This window comes from Ochotona princeps, chromosome 8, assembly GCF_030435755.1.
Source record: "Ochotona princeps isolate mOchPri1 chromosome 8, mOchPri1.hap1, whole genome shotgun sequence".
In the NCBI taxonomy this organism is placed as follows: domain Eukaryota; kingdom Metazoa; phylum Chordata; class Mammalia; order Lagomorpha; family Ochotonidae; genus Ochotona; species Ochotona princeps.
The window spans coordinates 82235853-82259192 of record NC_080839.1 but is presented as its reverse complement, the minus strand read 5'-3'; the positions used below and the strand labels follow the sequence as shown (position 1 = coordinate 82259192).

At 44.7% G+C, this 23340-nt stretch overlaps 1 protein-coding gene across 1 annotated transcript in view; it reads right to left on the bottom strand.

Moving 5' to 3' along the window:
- MYT1L (myelin transcription factor 1 like) overlaps positions 1–23340 on the bottom strand; it is a 128193-nt gene that overhangs the window by 92032 nt on the left and 12821 nt on the right. The window contains exon 4 of the mRNA XM_004582577.4: positions 5158–5528. Coding sequence (XP_004582634.2) covers positions 5158–5528 — 371 coding nt within the window. The remainder of the gene's footprint in view (positions 1–5157; positions 5529–23340) is intronic.

Genomic DNA, 23340 nt, shown 5'->3' with positions numbered 1-23340 from the left:
GTGGTATCTTAGTCCACAGTGCTGGCTCCATCACCACACGCCCTATGCTGTCAGGGTGAAGACTGCTATTTCTAACTTGCATGACACAGTAGGACAGTTCTGCACTTGCCTGCCTTTCATGGTCATTGTGAAGACCAAGTGTGAGGTACACCAGTGTACCCACTGACAGTACACAACACTGGAAAACCAATACTTTATCTCCAGGTTGCACACAATGGCCGGAAGCTGTACCATGCTCAGCTTCAGTTGTAGTTCTATGGCATTTCGTTTAAATAGTTTTTGTTTTTGCTTCTATTTTTTTTCTGAAACAATCTCTCAAGGAATGCTACATCATGAGGTTGAGTAGCTGGAAGATGGCAGTGCTCCTCCATGGTGCCAGCAGCGACATCAGGTACTTCGCAAAGCTAGTTTCAGTTCAATTCTCTCCTGGAATGGGTCAGCTGCCTGTACTTCTTCACACAGGAACATCTGTTCAGAGCCGGTAAATGCTCTCCGCTAAGTGTCCCCTGCCTTCCTCACTTCACTCTTTGCCTCCCACTGTACTCTCTCTGCTGCTGTGTGTGCTCTGGGAGGGACTGTGCTCCCACTCTCACTGCTGCTGTGTGTGCTCTGGGAGGGACTGTGCAGGTGACCCAGGAACGTGGAGATACCAGATTCACCAAGTAGGCCCAGGGTTCTGGTTTTCAACCTAAGTAATCATGGCCCTACCTTTTAGGACTATGATCTGTGTCATGCCCTTTCCTGGGGTTTGAAAGTACATCTGTCATATGTAATCAATGGAACACCGAATTCTCAGCCTACATTTGTAGTGTTAGGTTGCTTTGATATTACACAGGTGCCAGTCCAAGGCCCAGCTGTCCTACTTCTGATGCAGCTCATTGCTTGTGAAAGCAGTGGAAGATGGCCCCAGTGCTTGAACCCCTGTACCCAGGAAGAGGTTCCTGGATTTAGCTTAGCACAGCCTGGATGTTGTGGCCATCTGGGAAATGAACCAGTGGGTGGAAGATCTACCTCCTTCTCTCACTCCCTCTTTCTGCCTCCTCCCTCCCACCATCTTACTCTGTAAGTATCTTACAAATCAAATTTTTTTAAATGTTGCTTGTATAGCAGAAAATTAATAAACATTTTTCAATGGTGGATTTGGCACTAAATGTAACAATTGTACACCATAAGTGTGCTCTACAAGTGAATACACAGAGACATTAGGCTGACAGCCACAGTCCTTTCACTGTCTTGCTTTAATAAATTCAACCCGACTAGAGATTTGATCTGCCCAACCAAGAAAGCTGTACTGTTATTTGAGCTAAAGATTCTTGACCCGGGTGGTCAAGGGAGACCTGAAGAAGAGCCCACCCAGGATCTTCCTGTGACACTGGCTGCCTGGGAGATTACTATTGCATGCGGCTTCCAAGTAAAGATTCTCTCCATGACACGGAGGGCTTGAGATGCCTGTGGGAGTCTCAAGACCCGCTCCTGGAAGGCCAGAGGGAGGCTCCTATTTAACTCAGAAATCAAGCAAGCCTTTGGTGCCCCTTCAGACCCGATCCAGGCTGCAGTGAGGGCCCTCTCAGAAAGCTGCTGCTTCTAAATGGCTCCCTGGGACTCTGTGCAGATGATCCACCCATCCCAAGGCCTGGCTAACCACAGTCAGCACATGAGATGTACAGTAGGAGGCAGCCTAGCATCTCAGGAGAGCAAGGCCAGAGTCCGCACTCAGGCCCCTCAGTGCCGCTCAAGTAGAGGACTACAGGGTATCTTCTGCATTCTGCCACCTCTTGGTGTTCACTTTCTGACAGCTGCTTCCTTGTAGGCTGCAGTTCCACCCTTGCTGGACCCCTGAGAGGAGGTCATCATGCCAGTTGTGGTCAGGGCACTAGGACACTGGGATCTACATTACAGTTCGGCAAGGTATCCTTGATGGATCTATCACACCCCATTGGTTATGCCCACTGACTGGGATTTTCTTTCCTGTCAAATGTCTTTAGTTTGCTTCAAAAACAGGTGTGTCTAAGTGCTCAAGTCAAATTCTAAGTGCTCAAATTCTGTGCAGTCATACCCAGAAGCTATTTCACAGAGTCTCAGCCCTGTGGGAGTACAGCACCTGCCAGTCTGCAAGAACTGTGGCTGGTGGTGGGTCAAGTAGGGCAAGAACACAGGACTCACCAACATTCACGAGAGCCAGGCCCAAGGATGGGCTGGGCTAGGCTAGCCACAGCATCTGCCAAGTCTGCTAAGTCTGGCTAAAGCCGGGACTGGGGCCATGTGTGAGATCTGGGGCTGGAAAAGGACTCTCCTGCTAGGCACAGATCCCATTGGTGAGCATAAGAGATGCAGCTGGTGGCAGGACATGCCAGGTAAAGCGGGAGCACCTGTTGGCATGTGTCTGGCATGGGTCGGGGGTGGTCCAGTCTGGACTAGACTGTAACAACCACTGACATGACAAACAGCCAGGACAGGGTGCAGGTTGAGTGGGGCTAGGCTGCAGTACCCACTAGTTTTGGGTATGTGTCATGCTAGGCAGGGTCAAAACACCCTGGTATGTGGAAAATTCAGGGTTGGGGAACTTTGGGGACCCCCCTGCACCTGGTGAGTACAGAGCCAGAGGTGCAGCAGGCTGGAAAAGGCTACAGAATCCATCTGTATGAATGTGGGCCAGGTCTGAGTATGGGACAGGCTGAGCTAGGCCACAGTAACTATGGGTGCACATGAGAGCCAAGCAGGTGCAGGATGGCTGGACTGTCACAGTACCTGCCAGCACATGCAAAAACTGGGGCTGGAGGCAGGCTGGTGAGGGTTACTGGAGGTTACCCTAATTGGGCTGCAGCATCTGCTGGTTTGCATGAGGGCTGGACCTATGACAGGCTGGGTTAGGCTCCCACAGGTGTGTGTGTGAGTGATGGGGCTGAGGGAGGAACTGAGAAAGAAGCTGCATCTGACCTTACACAAACTGGGACACACAAAGGTCAAGTGTGAGGATTCTCCAGGCATGGTTTCATGGGAGACTTCCCAACTAGATCAGTGGATTCAAACCTGAGCCTCAGGGAAAATGCAACATACATGATCTGACCTTGGAGACGGGGTATCAGGACTGGGCCTTCTCAGCTGCTGACACCTGGGCAACAGAGAACATACTCAGACATACATGACAGTCATGAAAGCCAGCTCACTAAGCCAATAGAGGATGCTGAGTACCTCATCAAAGTTGGAAAACAAAACAAGTTAAACAACTCTGCTGGTCAGGCTTTGCAGCAAACATCCATGTCTGAGCTGGTCAGCCAACAGACCTTAGAAAGATTTTCTCAATCTTGGTGCAAGGAAGCTGGCAACTTCTCAAAACTATCAAGATCACTCAAGCAGCAACCCACATTCTCCCCCACACTGGGGTCTCTAAGGCGACATCAAATGACCATTGCCATCCCTGGGCACTGATGCAGTTTGACAACAGGAACGGGCCTCCTTTTTCCCTAGTCTCTGTGGACACAGGAGGAAGAAGAAAAGAAGAACTAAAATACTTGTCTCACCCACCTAGTACACATCTCGAGCCTTCCTACCCAAATCAGAGGCCCACATGGGCATGCAACCCTCTTAACTAGGTAATCAATACTAAAAATAAAATTAAAAAAGAGAAATGGATAGCAGAATCTAAAATTTAGTTTAAACCCTTGGTTCAAAGATGTATGTTTACAGATCCCATTCCTTAATCCATTATACACAGGATATTCATAACCTAACCATTAATGTCTCTTGCTTTCCAAACACAGGATGGGAATTACAAAGAGCAGTGTAGGCCACAGTCATCACCTTAACAGCTAGGGTATCACCCCCAGCCACACATATCAGTAAGCGCCCAGGAATAATTTGCCAAATTGATCTTCGCCCAAGCTCTTTACATATTTCACAGTGCAGCTGTGTTCTTTCATTCTGAATTGTTCATTAACGATACTGGGGCATGATGCCACAAAACTGGTGGTTTTAGGATCACCACATTGCTTGGGTTCTTGTAAATCCCACTATACCTTCTCCACATAGCACTCTGCAGTATCAGGATGAAAATATCTTGTGAAAATAAATTTGTGCAATTTACTTGTGTGTATGGATTTATGTATATATATGTGTGTGTATATATATAAATTGGTAACTTGTTCTCATTAGGATCTTAAGCCACTCTAACAGTCCAGGATTATTGCATAAAATCCAGTACAAACTAGTAGGACTTGTGAGGCAAGCTGTCTCAATCAATGATGCATGATTCTGTCCTCTGTGTGAATAAATTCCCTCCCAGAATTCTGACTGGAAAGAGCTTCTGAGTGCCTGGAGAAGCATGAGCAGAAAAACTGCCTTCACCTCTCCATCAAATGTTATCATTCCCATCATGCAAACCCTGGGCCAGTGAAGACTATACACAGGCTGTTCAGAAAATGCCTCTCTGCTCTGGAAAAGAAGCACTGGAAGTCAGATTTTTGGATGACACCAAGAGAAAACTGGACCCAAGATGAAGAGAACCTCGTGTGAATTCCCCTCAATACCGCGAACAGGCTCACTGCTTCCACCTGAATCCTGTGTCTCTAAGGTGTTGGACACCTTACGTCAGACAAATGGTTTTCAAACATAGGGGCAGACAATAAGCCAACCAACTAACTCTGTGAGAATTTTTGTTCACCCAAATTACTTGGCAGTCATGAAAGCACAGCTTTGATAATTGGCACCCAAACCCATACTCCCAGCTGACATGCCAATTTGTACTCAGGATTTCTACCCCACCAGGAGATGCAGACTGAAGCTGCCCACCAACATTGCTTTGTAATTGCTAGTATCTCTTGACTAAAGCAACCAAGAAACAGGTGCACTAACTTAACTACGTATAAATTATACTCAGCCTGTTTATTACGTATACCACAAACAACCTAGTACATCGATATGATAATCCACTTGAATCACAGTTTAACTGAAATAAACTAAATCAAGTTTAACAGACAACCTGAAGAAACTCAGTAAAGCAGAGGTTAACTTTTCTGACAGTTAACTCATTCCACTATTGGTTAAGCAGACTTAGTTATGTTACAATCATTCATGTATCATGAATATTAACAGCAGGCAATTCATTTTGAAAAACTGATCCAAATCACAGCTTAACACTACCAATATTTTAAAGATTACCGTTTTCTTCTTCCTCCTCCTCATCCTCCTCCTCATCCTCCTCTTCTTCATCGTCATCCTCTACATCTTCTCCATCCTCCTCCTCCTCCTCCTCATCTTCTTCTTCTTCTTCTTCCTCAATCTCCTCTTCTTCCTCTCTGTCCACCTCCTCGTCCTCCTCTTCCTCATCCCCTTGCTCATCGTTGTCCTCTGAGTACTCTTCCTCCTCGTCTTCCTCCTTTTCATCCATGTCCTCAGTAGCATCACTTTCATAACATTCATCGACTGAGGAACTGTCTGCCTTTACTGCAAACGGTTTTCTTTTGGGTGCAGGTTCTTGAGGCTGTTTATCTTGTGTTTTTCTTTTCTTAGCCAAAGGACAACCATATACACTGATTAAAAGACAGAGAAAGGGAAGATCTGAGTTACAACCTGGAGATTAGCATAAGAGGAGTTTATGATGAAGATGTTTAAGGCTCAGCTAAACATCACTAGCATGGCTGTCAGATGTGTGTTTTCGCACGTTATCGCACACAGGCCAAAACCTGTACATGGAATGCTCATGGAGAAATATGGCCTGCACTTGTCTAGTCCCCAGTAACATTTAGTCTATCTCCAATAGCCTCATTACAGTAATTTCAATTAACATAGAAATTCTAGTAAAATCCATGAAGATGACTTATGGAAAACTTGCATAATATGCACTGTGTGCATTTAATAATATAACAACCTACTAAACATTTTACCAAGTAAATACTACGTGTAATGTACCTTTAAAACAAGATTTAGTTTTTGCATGATATAGTAACACATGCACATTTATGTAAAACCTAAGAATGCATATGTATATGCATATCTTTGGATTTGTGGGTTACACAAATAAAATTCATCTATTTTTAAACACAATAACCTGCTCTAACAAGCTGAATTGTGACTGCTTGCTGCTGGTTTTATTGGGAATAACTGAATTACAACATGGCACAGAACAATCGTCCTCAGCACTATCCCTTACTCAGCATTCCGGAAACAAGTTCATTGCTATTGACTGTCAGCACCAGATCATGCTGAAATTGGTCCAAATTTGGATAAGACCCTGAAAACGGGAACTCACAATGTTTCTTTAACAAGGGGAAGTTTTCCAAAGTCATATTGCTAAATCAGCTTCCTTCTTCCTGAAAACCAAATATACACTACAAGGAATAAGGGGTGAGGGGAACACAGAGACAAAAGTGCTGTGGGCAAACATTCCCTTTGTCTAGAATGTGACGTGTGTTCTCTTCCTGACTAGCATCCTTTGCAGGGCTTAGCTTTGGGTGGGGCATGCCATGGCTCTTGCAGGCCTCACTCAAGTGGAAGACTCCTCTTTGTTGTACCCTACCTGTGCTGGGTACACATCCTCACTCCAGGGCTCTGGTCCCATGGGAAACTGAGACAATTCTGGGATACCAATTAGAACTTAGACTGATGCTCACCACTGTTACTCACACTACACCAAATACCTAGCATGTCACAGCCATTCAACAAGTACTTGTTGAGTGGAATGCTTGAGTATAAAAAACAGTCCAACAAAAACACAAAGCCATGGGAGAAAGAAGAGGTGATGATGAGGATAACTATGGGGTCTCCAGTATGAAGTGAGGCTACAAGCAAACCCTTCAGTGTATATAAGCCAAATCTAGGAGGGCAAGAACACACTTTAAGCAAAACAACTTTGAAAAGATGGGGGTTCAATAAGCAGCTGTTGTTAACAGGCTCAGAAAACCAAAGCGTGTGAGGCTAAGACGGGAAGAAGAAATGAGAGGTGGGAGTTGAGTCACAAGGGTCAGCTTGACCTTGTAGGATACTGTGAGAGTCTATTTTATGCAGGAAGCAGGGAGTTACATGAGCTCATTCAAGCATTCAATGATGCAATCAAATCTGCATGTCAGAAAGGTAATGTCCAGGAAGCAGGAGAGCACACACAGTGGATACAGATAGAGAGAGGAGGGCAGAGCAGCCAGCACACAGGTCTCCAGCTGCCACCACGTAGTCCATTGAAAGGGTACTAAGTCCTGAGGGAGGGCCCCTTCCCCCAGTGAAGCTCACAGCCACATTAGGCTGCAACAGATGGGGAGCATGGGGAAGTCAGTATAGGATGTGCTTGATTTGTCTGCAACAGGGGACATCTGACTGAGGGGAGGCCTCTTTCCTGCTAAGGTGGGGCTCATTGGCTGAGGGACCCTTCCACTTGGCTGACTTTGGTGGCCAAGTGAATGTGTCTTGGTTTTATTGACTGGGCACCTTGGACAGGTGTTACAAAGCACCTTAGCACTATCAACCTGTGAAATGATAAAACATTCATCTTATGTGACTGTTTGAAAAATGAATTAAAAAATATATAGTTAAGAGGATGGTAGAGTCCCTGCATATTAGGTACTCAACGAATGATACTGGCTGCTGTGAATACACATGATGATCATGACTTACTCCTGTCATGATGATATTTCAGGTATCCAGTTACCTAGCAACCAGGCTGCTCCTGGCAGCTCTAGAACTATCCATTCTACTGCTTCAGTTTCACATCAACAACTTGAAAGACAGGGTAGATAGCCAGACTGCCCAGTGAGTGGGAATCCATGGAAAGCTTCTCTGCATTTCTCAGAGAAACTTGTAGTAAGCTGTGCCCTAGGGATGCTGACGCAGCAAGCACCAGGAGCTGGGACTGGAGCCGTTTTATTGGCAAAATGAAGACAGTGCAGTAATTTCTCAGACTCTGTCAGCCCCACAATACCTGGTTGACTTATAATACCTGCCTTTTATTCTTTATCATCCTCTAAACACATAGGAAGAATAGCAACTGTTACACCCAGCCTGCACAGAAGCAACATACTTGCTTATGTCACTTTTTAACATGAAACCAACAGATTTCTGAGGCTTCTTTGGCATGAATGTTTTCATACACCAGGGAAAATCTGAGTTAATCATCTTCACTGGGGCCTGGCGCTCTTTCTTGAAACAACCAGTCTCAGTCCCCACCAGCCAACTTCCCCCTCACAGTAGCCCTCTGTCCAAACCAATGAGGGCAGCAGGTAGGCTTGCTCTTCCAGGTCCACTCAGGATCTCCCAATGACTGCTGTTCTCTTCCCATCTCATCCCTCTTCTCAGTTCACTGATACCAGATTTTGATACAGGGTGCTTTGCACAACCAACATTTGTTACACAAACATGATAACCATTCCCACCTTTAACTGTGAAATCAATCCAGATTGCTAGGAAGTAAAGTCAAGCTTAACTGCTTTCATGCTTTTTGGTGATGCTCTTTTCACTCCATCTGGCAACAAGAAGCTTTGAATGGTATGGAGGCTCCTGTTTCACCTCTTTCCTGCCATCACACACGTAATTGCTGCCTATTTCACTTGACTCCCTTGTTGCTCCTTGCAGATGTAGTATGACAAAGCTCAGTGCAGGCATGAAAGTTTCTCTTAAGATCGATACCATGATTAAGGCAAGAAGGACTGGGTTTCACCTAGGGCCACCAAGGATTTGGAGGCCAGCATACCTGGCCGTTAGGACATCAGAGAGTAGGGCCCCCGTAGGTGCCTCAAAAGGAGTCCTGTCTACTCCAGCAGCCATAACTGCAGGTTCTGGCCCCGCCCAGAGTGGGGATGCCCTGAAGGCCAGGGCCATGTCTGCAGCATTTGACAGATGATGCAATATTTACTCATAGTCCTCCCACTCTTTGTGCGCTATATGATGCTCAATACGAGCATCAAGATGGCAGAATAGGGTAAGGACACTTTTAAACAGACAGAGAATCATTAGCCAGGGTGAAACAGAGAGGGCACATTCCAGGAAACAAGAGAACACAGGCCAATGGCAGAAGAGCACCTGGAGACTGACAGAAACAAGAAAGCAGTGGGGACAACAGTGCAGTGTTGCAGTGACCACATACCCCAGTAGCAGTCAGTGAGTGGCAATCTGAGCTCCACCATCAGCCAGGTGTGAAGGGGAGTTCATTGGGAGCTCAGCAGCTGAACCCATGCAAAGAACTGTCTGCCCTGCTGAATTTTTTGGTTCGATTAGAGGCAGAGAGAGCAGCAGATTTCAAACAGGTGGTGCAAAACATGGTGGATTACACCTCCCAAACCCCCATCAGAACTGCATCAGGTGCCATTTTGTGTAGAAAGGCAAAGGCTATGAGACAGGATTGTATATGCACTAACTTGGGAGAAAACTCATTTCTGCCTTAGGGTGTTGCACTGATTTGAAATCCTACGGGTTCCATCCAAAATAGGTTCGGGTAGCTCCCAGACTAATGACCAGCAGATCCAGAACTCCACCAGTAGCACATCGGGCACCATTTTGTATTGTGTGGCAGACAGGAGGGATAAGATTGAGTTGTGCATGCACTGAGCTAGAAGCAAACTGTTAGAAGGTTTGGCAACATCAGCACCACCAACAACCTAGCTATTTAGGATATCTGGTGTCTCCCTAACCCTGGAAACTGCTCAAACCAGAAGAGGGAAAAGGTTGTACAGGCAATGGTGCAGTCACATCATGGGATTACAGAAGATGGAGAGTGGTGAGCCAGGAGCTGGGGCTCTGGAGACTGTGGTGGAAGTGTAACACAAGAGCACAGACCTGGAACTCATTGGAGGGAGTGGCACAAGTGACTGCAAATAAAGAACCAGGTACCAACCATAATAATTAATTCAAATTGTAGATCTATGGGTGACACAGCTTAGAATCCTGCCCTAAGGAGAAGAATCAGATAACCAGGAGTACTGGGGTCCACGCAGTGGGTATGGAGGACATTAAGGCTTGAAGAGAACTGTTCCCCTGCAGGCAAGGCCACGAGGAATTTTCTGCTGCATGGCAGGACCTGGTGGATGTCTTTGCAACCACCTGAAGGCAGTTCCACCTCCCTTTGCATAGACACTGGACCACCCCACTGAGAATTCTGTAATTTATTTAGGCATTGTTTGCTGCTGAGTTGATTTTTACTATCAATGTGAGCTTGGAAGTTGATGTTGCAGATAACGTCTCGCAAAAGGGCCTTTTACAATTCATGCTGTCTCTGTCTCTGCTGCTTTGACTGACCATCCTCGATCTTTAGGTTCCTCCTTCTGTGATGCACTTCCTCCCTTAACTGATTCAAGATTAAGTTGTACAATGAGGATTGTAGTAGGGATGTGTTACTGATTGATACGTGCTATTGAGAACTTTCTGACCACAGGGCTAGGATGGCTGATAACATGCCTCAAGGTGAAACAACTGGCAGAATTATCTTTAGGAATACCCACTTGACCAGGTGTGAAAAGTCAGTGCCAGAGTTTGTGATGGCTTCTATGTAAATAAAAGGATAGCTTTGTTGCACTGTTCATTATGATCATGAAATCATAATGGTCTAATTCTTTTTTCTCTATGCCTACTCCATGCGCCCTTCTTGAGCTCTGCACTCGGCTGGAGCTGGACTCTGGCACAGAAGTGCAATGACCAAGAACAAAAGAAAAGACAGAGGCACAATGAATATTATTGAAGAATTCCCTGCAAAGAAGTAAAAGCTTTTACAACCTCAGAGTTAACTGAGGAAGACATAGAGAAAATGGGAGGATACAGAATTCAAAGCACTTGTTATAAAGCTTTTTATCATCAGAGAAGCACATGCAGGTGTTTATGGAATTTAAGGAATGTGTCACACAGGAAATAGTAACCCTGAAACAAAATCAAGCCAAATTGTTGGAAATGAAGGACACAATGGAGTGTTGGGCCCAGCGGTGTGGCCTAGCAGCTAAAGTCCTTGCCCGGCAGCTCCACTTCCCATCTAGCTCCCTGCTTGTGGCCTGGGAAAGTAGTTGAGGATGGCCCAAAGCTTTGGGACCCTGCACCCGCATGGGAGACCTGGAGGAAGTTCATGGCTCTGGATCGGCACAGCACCAGCCATTGCGGCTCACTTGGGGAGTGAATCATCGGATGGAAGATCTTCCTCTCTGTATATCTGACTTTGTAATAAAAACAAATAAATCTTAAAAAAAAAAAAAATTTAAAAAAATTCAGTGGAAAGTCTCTGTAATAGAATGAATGAAAGAATCTCAGAATTGGAAGATATTTCTTTTCACAGTGGGGAAACAATCAAAAAGCTGGGAGCTGAGCTGGATCAAGCTAAATGAAGTAATCAAGAATCAAGAGACACCATTGAAAGGTCAAACATAAGAGTTATGTGAGTTGCAGAAGGAGCGGAAAGAGAAGTTGGGTTTAAAAATGTGTCCAGTGAGATAACAGAGAAAAATTTCCCAAATCTGGAGAAAAATTGGGAAACAGAAAACAGGAGAGAGGCACAGAACTTTCAACAGGGTTGACCAAAAGTGATATTCATCATGACACATGATAATCAAGCTCTCTCTTCAGTTGAATATAAGGAAAAGATCCTTAAATGTGCATGTGAAAAAAAATCAACTTACATTTAGAGGAACTGCAATCAGACTCACAGCTGACCTCTCACAGGAAACTCTACAGGCCAGAAGAGAATGGAGTGATATATTCCAGATACTAAAAGAAAAAAGTTGCCGGCCCAGAGAAATGTTCCCAGTGAAGTTTTCCTTTGTCTTTGAAAATGAAAGAAAATTCTTCCACAGCAAAGAAAAGCTCAAAGAAAATGCGTCTTCCAGACTTGCCCTTCAAAAGATACTTAAAAAAGTTCTCTTGACAGAGAAAAGGAATAGCGCCCACCAAAACCAAATGTAGATGTGAAGAACATCCTAGTAAAATATCAACAGAAGACTAAGTCAAACAATGAACAACCCATTGCTAAAATGACAGGACCAAATTGCCACCTATTCATATTAACCCTGAATGTAAATGGCTTAAACTTATCAACCAAGCATCACAGATTAGTAGACTGGATTAAAAAAACAAAACCAATCTGTCTGTTGCCTATATGAGATATATCTGACTAACAGATCAGAAGAAGACAGATTTTGATGTTTTTGTTTTATTTTCATTTCTTCAAAACAGTTTTTTCTCATTAAATTCTTCACTGACTCATAAGTCACACAGTAGCATCATTTTCTTCAAGAAGGTTCTTGAATTTCTTTTTCATTTCTTCAATGATGCATTAGTCATTCAATAGAATGTTATTTAACTTCATGGCATTGTAAATCTCTGTTTTTTCTTGTTATTGATTTTGTTTTATGGCTTTTCATTTAAGGGGATGTATAGTGATTGTGTAATGAAGACTATCATATCCAGATGTGAGGATGAAATGCAGTATGCATCTCTATTTCCAGATCAAAGTTGGACTTTCAATGAAACTGTTCAATGTATCTTGACAATAGGATGCTGGACTCTCTGCCATTGTCCATGCCTACAATGCCAGGATACACTGAAATAGCACAATGATGGACTTGATACAGGGGAAATCAGTGAGGGGAGGGGCTCTGGGGAGGGGGTAAGGGAAATCCAGAGCCTATGGAACTATATCATAAAATAACAGTATTTTATAATGATGGGAAAAATAATATGCAATACTAGGGCATGTGAAGAGGAATGTAGTATACATTTTTTTTCACTCAAAAGAGCTGATAAACACAGTAATCAGTGAGCACATGGCAGCTGAGCAGTCCTGTACTTACGGAAAGCAGCTGCTCAACTCCCAGACTGCTTCCACAGAAAGGAGGCATGAGGCTGCAGTGACCTTGTCTCTGAGAATGATGGCAAGCACTGTCTGTAGGTACCATGCAATTTACCTGTCCAGTGACAGAGTGAAAAGTGAACCCAACGCTAGCTTAGAAATGAAAAATAAAGCTGGGATTTAGCATTTCAGCCTTGCTTAAGTGACCTAGCTGCAAAGGGAACTATTTCTTCTACTTAATTCTGTGCTCCTCGGTGCTCTGTTGCTGCTTCGGAATACTGCACTCATCTGCATACCTCAAAGTTTCTTTCGGTTGTTGCAGTTTTTATAATCCTTTTGTTGTTAACTTGGCTTAAACGAGTTTTAGGTTTTTGCATCAGGCTAGTCTGAAAAATCGGTTACTTTCTATGGCATCCTCTTGATGAACTGGCATACAGCAGTATAATTAGTTACAAGCTCTAAAGGCTCATTTCTAAGCTATTTTAAAAAGCTGAAATGTAGAGATGAGGGAAGAGAGAGGGAGGGAGGGAGAGGGAATGTTAGCTCTGTCATCCACTGGTTCATTCCTTCAACACCTGCCATAGCCAGGACTGGGCCCAAAGGCAGTTCAATCCAAAGGAAGTGTGTAGGTGGAAGAACCCAAGCACTTGGTAAGAAGTCGTCACCTGCCCCCACCAGGGTGCCATTACCAGGAAGCTGGATTGGGAGTGGAGCAGAGGCAGGAACCCAGGTGGTGACAGGGCTGTCTAACCACTGTGATGAGCACAGTGCCTCCTCATGCTACTTGTAGCTCGCTTGTCCCCGACATTGTGATTTTCTTGGTTTTAAAATACTTCTGAGGCTCCGTCACTGAACACAAGCAAGTGTGGAGTGGCAGTCTGCTCTCTCTGCAGCAGCTGGAAGGAGGAAGGGCCTGGAACAGAACTGCCTCCTCCTGGGCTGCTCAGCACGCAGGCAATGGCCAAAGTTAGGTAGAGACCTGACCGTGCTGCTTCATCGTCTCACCTCACAGTTTACTGTTTACTTTAAGATGGTTATTTTGCATTTTATACACAATTCTGGGCAATGCGTTCCAATCCCAGACCAGAGAAAACCAGCACTACTTACAGAACACATGTGCCTGGTGACCTCTAGAATCTTGTCGTGGATGGATTCCTTAAATCCTCACCAAGACTCTGAGGTGAACACTGCTACAGTCTCCACTGTGAGTGAGCCTCTTTGAAGCACACAGCTGAGCAACAGCAGTTAGGGGCTCAACCTCTCTCCCGTTTCATGGCTGTGGAGTTTCTAAAGAGGAAGATTAATCATGTCCTGCCTTCCTGTTGGGCCAACATAAGGATGCATTCAAGCTGTTTTGTGCTTTTTCCTGTAATTTCTACTGTGTTGTATTAGCAATAAGATCAGGGATGAGACAAGAATACTCACCTTGACATTTGTTATTCAACAAAGTACTGGAAATCCTAGCCAGAGAAATACAATCAGAGAATGAGCCAGAGAGCATCCAAAAGGGAAAGGAGAAAGGAGAGCATCCGTCTGCAGACAGAAAGCTCTACTGCTGTCACGAAGAAAATGCTGTTAGAACTGATGAACGAATACAGTGAAGCTGCTCGATACAAAATCAATATGCAAAAACCAGTGGTTTTTAAAAACATAAATAATGAACTTTCTGGGAAACATTTCAAGGAGGCAGACCCATTCACAATAGTAAGTCTTCCCTCCCCGGCCCTGCCCCAGTGAAATCAACTTTACCAAGCAATGATGTCTACAATGACAAGTAAGAAATTGGACATAACTACAAAAGCAGAAGGATGCCCTATGTCAACACATTAATGTCCAACCTACCCAAAGTGATCTACATGAAATTCCTAACAAAATGTCAGTGACATTGTTCACAAAAATGGAGAAACATCAAAATTTATACAGAAACAAAACTACTGGAAGCAATCAGGAGCAAAAAGAACAACATGGGAGCCACAGCCCATGGCTGCCAAAGATATGAACCATACAGTACAATGCCGACATCAAAACAGTATTGGACCAACAGGCGGCAGCAAGGAACCTGGGCATCAATCCACAGGGCTGCAGAAAGGGCCTTTGACCATGATGGCAAAGACACATGCTGCAGAAGGTGGAGTCTCTTTAGTGACGCTCAGAAAAGCAGACATCCATTTGTGGGGAAAATAGAGGGATTACTCTATACAAAAATCAACTCAAAATGAAAGAAAAGCTTGGTATAAGACTCAAAGGCATGAAAGTATTAGAAGAAAGCATAAGCAAAATGTTTCAGGATGTTGGCATAGGCACAAGCTTTTGGGAAACAGCACCAAAGCACAGGCAACAAAAGCAAAATTTGACAAATGGGGTCACATCCAACTAACATGCTTCTGTACAGCAAAGAAAATAGACAACAGGTGGGAGAGACCATGGATGAAATTGCAGAAATAATCTGCCAACCATTTACTGGATGGCTAATTATCTTCCACAACATTCAAAGAAATCAAACAATTCAATAGTAAAAAACTGAAGGCCCAGATAAAAAATGAACAAATCACTTAATAGATATTTCTGAAAATGACCAACAAAGTATATGTATAAACACTTGAGGTCATAAGTCATACCGAAATGCAAGTCAAAGATGCCGTGACAGTACAGTGAGATATGCACCCACAGTTAGCACAGTGAGATATGCACCCACAGTTAGCACAGTGAGATATGCACCCCACAGTTAGCACAGTGAGATATGTGCCCCCACAGTTAGCACAGTGAGATATGTGCCCCCACAGTTAGCACAGTGAGATATGCACCCACAGTTAGCACAGTGAGATATGCACCCCACAGTTAGCACAGTGAGATATGTGCCCCCACAGTTAGCACAGTGAGATATGCACCCACAGTTAGCACAGTGAGATATGCACCCCACAGTAAGCACAGTGAGATATGCACCCCACAGTTAGCACAGTGAGATATGCACCCACAGTTAGCACAGTGAGATATGCACCCCACAGTTAGCACAGTGAGATATGCACCCACAGTTAGCACAGTGAGATATGCACCCACAGTTAGCACAGTGAGATATGCACCCACAGTTAGCACAGTGAGATATGCACCCACAGTTAGCACAGTGAGATATGCACCCACAGTTAGCACAGTGAGATATGCGCCCACAGTTAGCACAGTGAGATATGCGCCCACAGTTAGCACAGTGAGATATGCACCCCACAGTTAGCACAGTGAGATATGCGCCCACAGTTAGCACAGTGAGATATGCACCCACAGTTAGCACAGTGAGATATGCGCCCACAGTTAGCACAGTGAGATATGCACCCCACAGTTAGCACAGTGAGATATGCACCCACAGTTAGCACAGTGAGATATGCATTCCACAGTTAGCACAGTGAGATATGCACCCACAGTTAGCACAGTGAGATATGCGCCCACAGTTAGCACAGTGAGATATGCGCCCACAGTTAGCACAGTGAGATATGCACCCCACAGTTAGCACAGTGAGATATGCACCCCACAGTTAGCACAGTGAGATATGCACCCCACAGTTAGCACAGTGAGATATGCGCCCACAGTTAGCACAGTGAGATATGCACCCACAGTTAGCACAGTGAGATATGCACCCCACAGTAAGCACAGTGAGATATGCACCCCACAGTTAGCACAGTGAGATATGCACCCACAGTTAGCACAGTGAGATATGCACCCACAGTTAGCACAGTGAGATATGCACCCACAGTTAGCACAGTGAGATATGCACCCCACAGTTAGCACAGTGAGATATGCACCCACAGTTAGCACAGTGAGATATGCGCCCACAGTTAGCACAGTGAGATATGCACCCCACAGTTAGCACAGTGAGGTAACGCATCTCCACCACCAGCACCATGAGATTATGCATTCCACCATTAGCACAGCCGCTATGAAGAAGACAGAAGGTCTCTTTGTGGTTCTTGCGGTTGCTTTGAAAGGGGGCCTTTTACATGCTGTTGGTTTTCCATTACAAAAAACAGTAAGTAGGTACCTCAAAATGCCCAAAATAGAATTTCTGGATGATCATCTTCTCTTGTCCTGGGAATATACCCAAAGGAACCAGGATAAATAGCCTGAGAAGTATCTGTACATGTGCCTACAACAGCTCTAGCACCACAGACAAGACAGGAAATTAGCCTAGGTGTCTACTGACTGATGAACCCATAGAGAAATTGTGGAGTTTATATACAATGGAACAAACATGGACGAAGCTGGTGGATAATAGGTCGAATAAGTCAGATATAGAAAGACAAATACTTGACATTCTTACTTATGCGTGAAAGCCAAAGATGGGTCTCAGTAAGTTGAGAACGGACAGTGGTCACCAGAGCCAGGGCAGGTACGGGGAAGGATGAAGGGAGGATGGTGAAGTGGTACAAGGATGCAGTTAGATGGAAAAAGAACTGCTAACATTCTTCCACAAGAAAACAAAATACATGTGAGGAGGTGGGCTTGACAATCACAGCTACAATACATGCAGGTACTATGTGTAAACTGAATAATAAAAACAATGAATTTAAATTAAAATATGTTTGAAATGTCAAGGCTAATGAATTCCATATTTTTTGTATCTATATATTTACCAAGGAAACAAGCGGAGAGGCTCATTTGCTCATCGTTCCGAACTGTCTCACTGAGCTGCACTCACACAGTCCCAGTGTCACAGAGCACAGGGCAGGCCTCACTTGCTCAAACTTATGTGTGCTTGTTACTGATGCCCTTGCCTCCTGGGCATCCCATCTGTCTCCTATCCTCACCTGCCCTCACTTGATTCTGCACTTTGGGAGCCCAGCACCAGCCAGCCGGGTATGGCCTTGCTCTTTCCTGGGCATGGTCTCCTGCTTCTTGTACCCAAGGTTTCTCCAGTGGGTTCTCATCTTCCTCATCTTGGTGGGCAATCTGCAGCTTGACTGGGGAGGGGGCACTGATGGATTAGTTTTGAAATCTGTCTACTTTATACCATCTTTGTTCTACACTTTTATCTGAGCATAAATTAAACCCTGAAGACTTTGCTTAGGACGGGAGACATCTTTCTCCTCGTTCTTGTTTCTTGGACAGTGTCAAATGGCCGCCAAGCAGTTGGGCCACTGACTGATGATGTCAGGGCTTGCAGAGATAGGGCCTGGGGCCCCTCGGGAAATTCGCTTGGTGGCAGGTGTAATTTCACTTGTTGCGCTGCACACTTGCAGGGCTGTGTTAATCTGAAAGTCACATCAAAGACATTAAAAAAAATCATATCTTCCACCATTTTATTACTGTTTTCCTCTCCTGGAATTGTTACTATTTGGATATTGTGTTTATTGGACTGCTTTTCTCATGTCTTCATGTCTCTCCCCTACTTTTTTCATAATTTATTTTTTTAACTGGGATAGTTCTTCAATTTTTTCTTCAATTCTCTTGAGCTTTGAATGATATCATATTTGTTTTTGTTTTCTAAGGAAATCACCTTTTCATTCCTTTGAGAATATTATGATTTTCTACTTTAAGTTTCCTTCTTTCTACATCATCTGTTTCTGAAGGTGTTTTTAGATTTTATTGCTTTTGTTGTTTCATCTGTCTAATCTTTGGGGGAGCTCTGAACCCACTCTACTCTGTGAGCTGCTTTGCCAGCTGGCACAGCATGGAAGTCTCTGTGTGTTCCTGTTGGCTTGGGCAGAACCTCAGGAAAGGACACAAACGGCTGCTCGGTGCTCCTGTCTGCCATGAACGACCCTGCGTGCTCTGTCAAGAGTGCCATCCTCACCTCGGGGCTGCATGGAGTAGGCAGGCACATCTGGGGAAGTGGAGCCATTTACTGCATTCCAACCCAAGCTCACCTCCACTTACACAAGTCCTGGTACCACTGACTCTCAGGTGTCCTCAAATGCCAGCCTAAGATCCAGTTTCGTGGTGGGGGGATGAGTAGAACAGCTACATCACACATCATTTAACTGTCTTCTTCCTTCAGAATAATTTAATGTTAATCATTTATTTTCATTGTGTAAAAGATACAGCAACAGAGACAGAGATTGAGTGAGTGAGAAAATACGAATATCTGTCATCACTTGGTTCACTTTCCAAGTGCTCAAAGCAGCCAAGCTGGGCCAGGCCACATCTGAGAACCCTGAACTCCAACTGGGTCTCCATGTGAACAGAAGTGGCCTCCGCTCTAGAGCCCACATCTGCATTGAGTGGACTGCATGTGGAAGAGCCAGGACTTGAACTGGAACTCGGACACGGGTCGCAAGCATCTCGAGAGGCACATGGTCTGCTGTGCCACAACACCTCTCCCTCTAGCTGTGAACATTGTGTACAAAGTGCAATCTTCACTCTTTCTACTGAGGTTTGCAAAAACAGCAGAAGCTAATAAATAAATGTGTTTGGTCTACTTGAACTTGAACATGCTTTAATTTTGACTACACACTTTCCACACCATTTTAGATCTCACATTTATTATGATGTCCACTTTCATCCCACAGTCCTGTAATCATCCATGGTTCCCCTTGGCTAGGATTTCCTCTTCTACTGAATCTCTGAGAACCATCTCAACCTGTTCCTTCTCCCTCAAATTATTCCCCAAACCCCAAAATTCAGGATCTTCAATCTATGACATATTGTTGAGTTGGCAATTAACTTACACTGCTCTTGAATTTTCATGGGTATTTGTCTTTTCAATTTCATGGTTTTTTCTCTTTGGCTATAGGAACCCTGCCAAAAGAAAAACTAATTCCAAGTGACCAAGTGCTCCTGTGACAAATAGAAGGGTGCGTATTTGCTAGTTTTCCCTTATAGACCGACATCACTGACCCTTTTATACTGGCCCATCAGGCAGTGGCCTACTGTCTGCTTCATGTGCCCCGTATGGCATTCTGTTACCATACTGCTCCACGTCTGGGAGGTCAGAATGTTAAGGCAGAGCACGCCCATGGTGAGTCTGCCTCTTGGCAGTAAGATCAGCAAATGAAGCTTCTATACACACAGGCTGACAAGAGTGTTTCAGGAAATCCTATATGGACAGAAAGCTGAGATAGTTAACAAGCTCACTAATACAGCAACCTCAGAACGGCAGCAATGGGGAGGTGGGAGGAACATTAGAGACCATGTTTTCTTCTAGAAAACCAAGTGGCAGTCAAAGCCAAAGTGTCAGTTAACTTGATTTAAACACTACACGTCCCAAACAAGCTTTTCTGTCAAGCAAATTAACTTTTGCCAGAAAAAACAAATGCTTTGAAGAGGATAACTAGCGCAGAGGTGCAGGCACTGCTATCAGTCCTAGTGGTGTTCATGGGAAGAATTGGGCCCACAGAAGGGACTGTCCAGTGGGCATGGCCTCTGTCCTTCTGGATAAGCGTGAGCTGACACTGATGTTCTCAGAAACCAGGAAAGCATTCAGTCATGTTTAACACTAGCACTAGCAGCTCAAATTGTCCAGTCCATGTAGGCAGCATCGACAGGAAGAAATGTACTGTCAGCAAATTCCTCTTGGATTTTGCACCATCATAGAAACTGGATGCCATACTGGTCCTGCCCAGGTCACTTCCCCAAGTGCTTCTGAAGCTATTCCAGTATTCTTACTGGAGTGCAGCATTTAAGATGGAGCTAAAGAACTGAGAAACAAACACTGTAAGAATTTATGATCCTAACAGCTATGTATTTATCCCAGGGAAACTTAAAGGAAAATATAGAAAACTTCAGCCCAAATCTCCTATTCTTCCTCAAATACACACAAAAAGACATTATTCAATTGTAGAGTATTCACAATTCCAGTAGCAGAAAGATTGAGATACATAAACTCTTGGCTTGGTGAAGGAGAGTTAAACTTGAACATTCCTCACTCAAAGGATAATGACTGTATCTAGGAACACATACAAACATGGCATAGGAAACTACATATACGTGAGTATAAGGGTACTTCAGAAAGTTCAGGGGAAAATTAAATATAAGCTTAAATTAAAATGTAAGATTATTTTTGTATGAAAAGTTTAAAATCCATGTATAACTTCTTAATAATATTTAGTTCCAATAACTTTTTTGAAGATCCTGTATGTGTCTATATGCTTTTGTGTGTCTGTGATTATGTTTGTGTGTATACTGATGTTTCTCTATCTCCAGGAAAAATATAACTCTTTACAGAAACTTGGGATCTTCTTAAACATGCAATTTTCTAATGAGTTTCTGCAAAATATAAGCTGTTACATGAATTTTCCAACAGCTCAATAGTTTCATGAGCATCAGGCTACTAACAACAAGCCTTCGAATCTTCATGTTTTCAACATGTATCTCCTTGGTTTTCCTTCCAGAGACAAGGGTTAGTTACAAGCTGTTGTGTTTGTATGTCTTGTTGAAGCAGAGCCTTAAAAGGAGCCCCATTTCCCTTCAGGTCTTCCCTCCCTTTCCACAGCGCTGAGGGAACCCCATGTGGATGCCCGAGCCCTTGCCTACTCAAGATACAGACAACTTTTGGAAACACTTTCCCAAGGACAGCACGTACTCTAAAAGGCACCACATGTGGGACTCCAATGTGGATTGCTGGATTTTCCCCTGACACTCTTCTCAAGGCTGGAGACCTCTGTCAATACTAGATTGCATTCTCTTTTTAAAATGTTGTTGACACAAGATATTTGATGTTCTTGGGACAGAAAACACTGGTTTTGAGCAGTAATGCCCCCATTCTCACAGTAGCCTGGTGAGAAGAAACAGAAAATCCCATCTTTTACAAATAGAGCTGAAATAGGATCTTCTGGGAAAGGTGTTAGAGAGCAGGTTCAGAATACTCAGAGTTTCCCTTCCTGCATCTCCGTTCTCTGAACTCAGTACCTCTGTCCCAGCTGTTTGCAATCGAGACAGGGACCCCTCAATGGTCAAGAGGACTCCCCTTGTGGCTGAAACAGCATCTGTGTGCTTGCTGTAGTGTGCCCGTGTTGGGGGTGATGTCATACAATGACTATGTGTGTAACCAGCATCTGGGTGTCATCTAGCTCCCATCTGTGCCTCTAACGACCCCTCTCTATCATGTTTATGTGTCTGATCTACCTGTCTCTGTCTGCCTGTCTGTCTATGATTATTGTTATGCATCCATCACCTTCCTGTTCTTCCATCGGCCTGGCTATGTATGTATGCTGTATGTGTCTGACAGGCAGCAGGGCGTTGGCTCTGTCTGCTCTGCAGCACGGACATCTGAGCCATGTGGCTCCAGCTCTCCCTTTTCTTTCTGATGCTTCCTTTGAAAAAGCCACGCTGGCCACGGAGAATGAAGACCTGGCATTAGTAGGCCCTCCAGATCATTCCTATTTAGTAGTTTTTGATGACTTAAAATGAGTAATAAGAGACTTTGGTGACATGCTGCATTTCCAGTGTCCTGGCCAGCAGGGCATCCACAGTTGCCTTCAGCTTTCATCGGTCCTCAAGCACAGCCAGGTCCACTTGCGTGAGAAAGCAGAGCTGCAGAGACCTGCAGGCATGATTTCCACCATGCAGCCTAGGAGCGGAAGCCAGGACTGTTTGGCCAAATCTAAGCAGCAGCATCCTCACTCACATGTAAGACTACTAATGCATTAACAGGTCTATCGAAACAACACCACCACGATGCTGCCCAGAGCAACTTTCTCTGTCTCCTTACTTGATTATTCTAAATGGGTCATCATTTTTCTCTTTTCTGTGAATTTTCACAAGAGTCACCACTCCCACACTGTCAGTAGCAAGATAAACCTAAGTTCTCCAAATGCCAAGGCTCTAACAACTTTCACCTGGGAAAGGCCAGTGGTCTGGGGACAGAATTGCCGGACTCCACGCCTCTGTCGGGCACTGTGGGTGGCTTTATCATGGAGGTCTTGGGTTCCTCCTCTGGCAAAGGCAGGCATAATCACACCGCCCAGGGCTTTCTGCTGCATTTTCTGGAAGCACAGGTGTTGAGCAGTGTCTTGGGGGTCTCTGCCCAGCCGTGTGCATGCTAGGCTCCTTGTTCTGGGGGCACTTTCACAGGGATGTGAGGGGTCAGAAGTCAGCAGCTCACTTGACTGTCAAGGCCCCTTTCCTGGATTCCTTAGTGTCTCCTTTAAGCTCTGACTGCAGTCAGGGTTCCTCACAAGTTTTTGAAATACGTCAGCCTCAGGGCCCGGCGGCATGGCCTAGCGGCTTAAGTCCTCGCCTTGAAAGCCCCGGGATCCCATATGGGCGCCGGTTCTAATCCCGGCAGCTCCACTTCCCATCCAGCTCCCTGCTTGTGGCCTGGGAAAGCAGTTGAGGACGGCCCAATGCATTGGGACCCTGCACCCGCGTGGGAGACTCGGAAGAGGTTCCAGGTTCCCGGCATCGGATCAGCGCGCATCGGCCCATTGTGGCTCACTTGGGGAGTGAAACATCGGATGGAAGATCTTCCTCTCTGTCTCTCCTCCTCTCTGTATATCTGGCTGTAATAAAATGAATAAACCTTTTTTTTTTTTTTAAAAAAAAGAAATACGTCAGCCTCACAAATTAAAAACTAGCAGCCATACATGAAAAAATGAGTTAGAATCAGCAATACAGACCCAGGGCCCCTGGGAACACAGGCTTCTCAGTGCTGGATGCTACATGACACACGG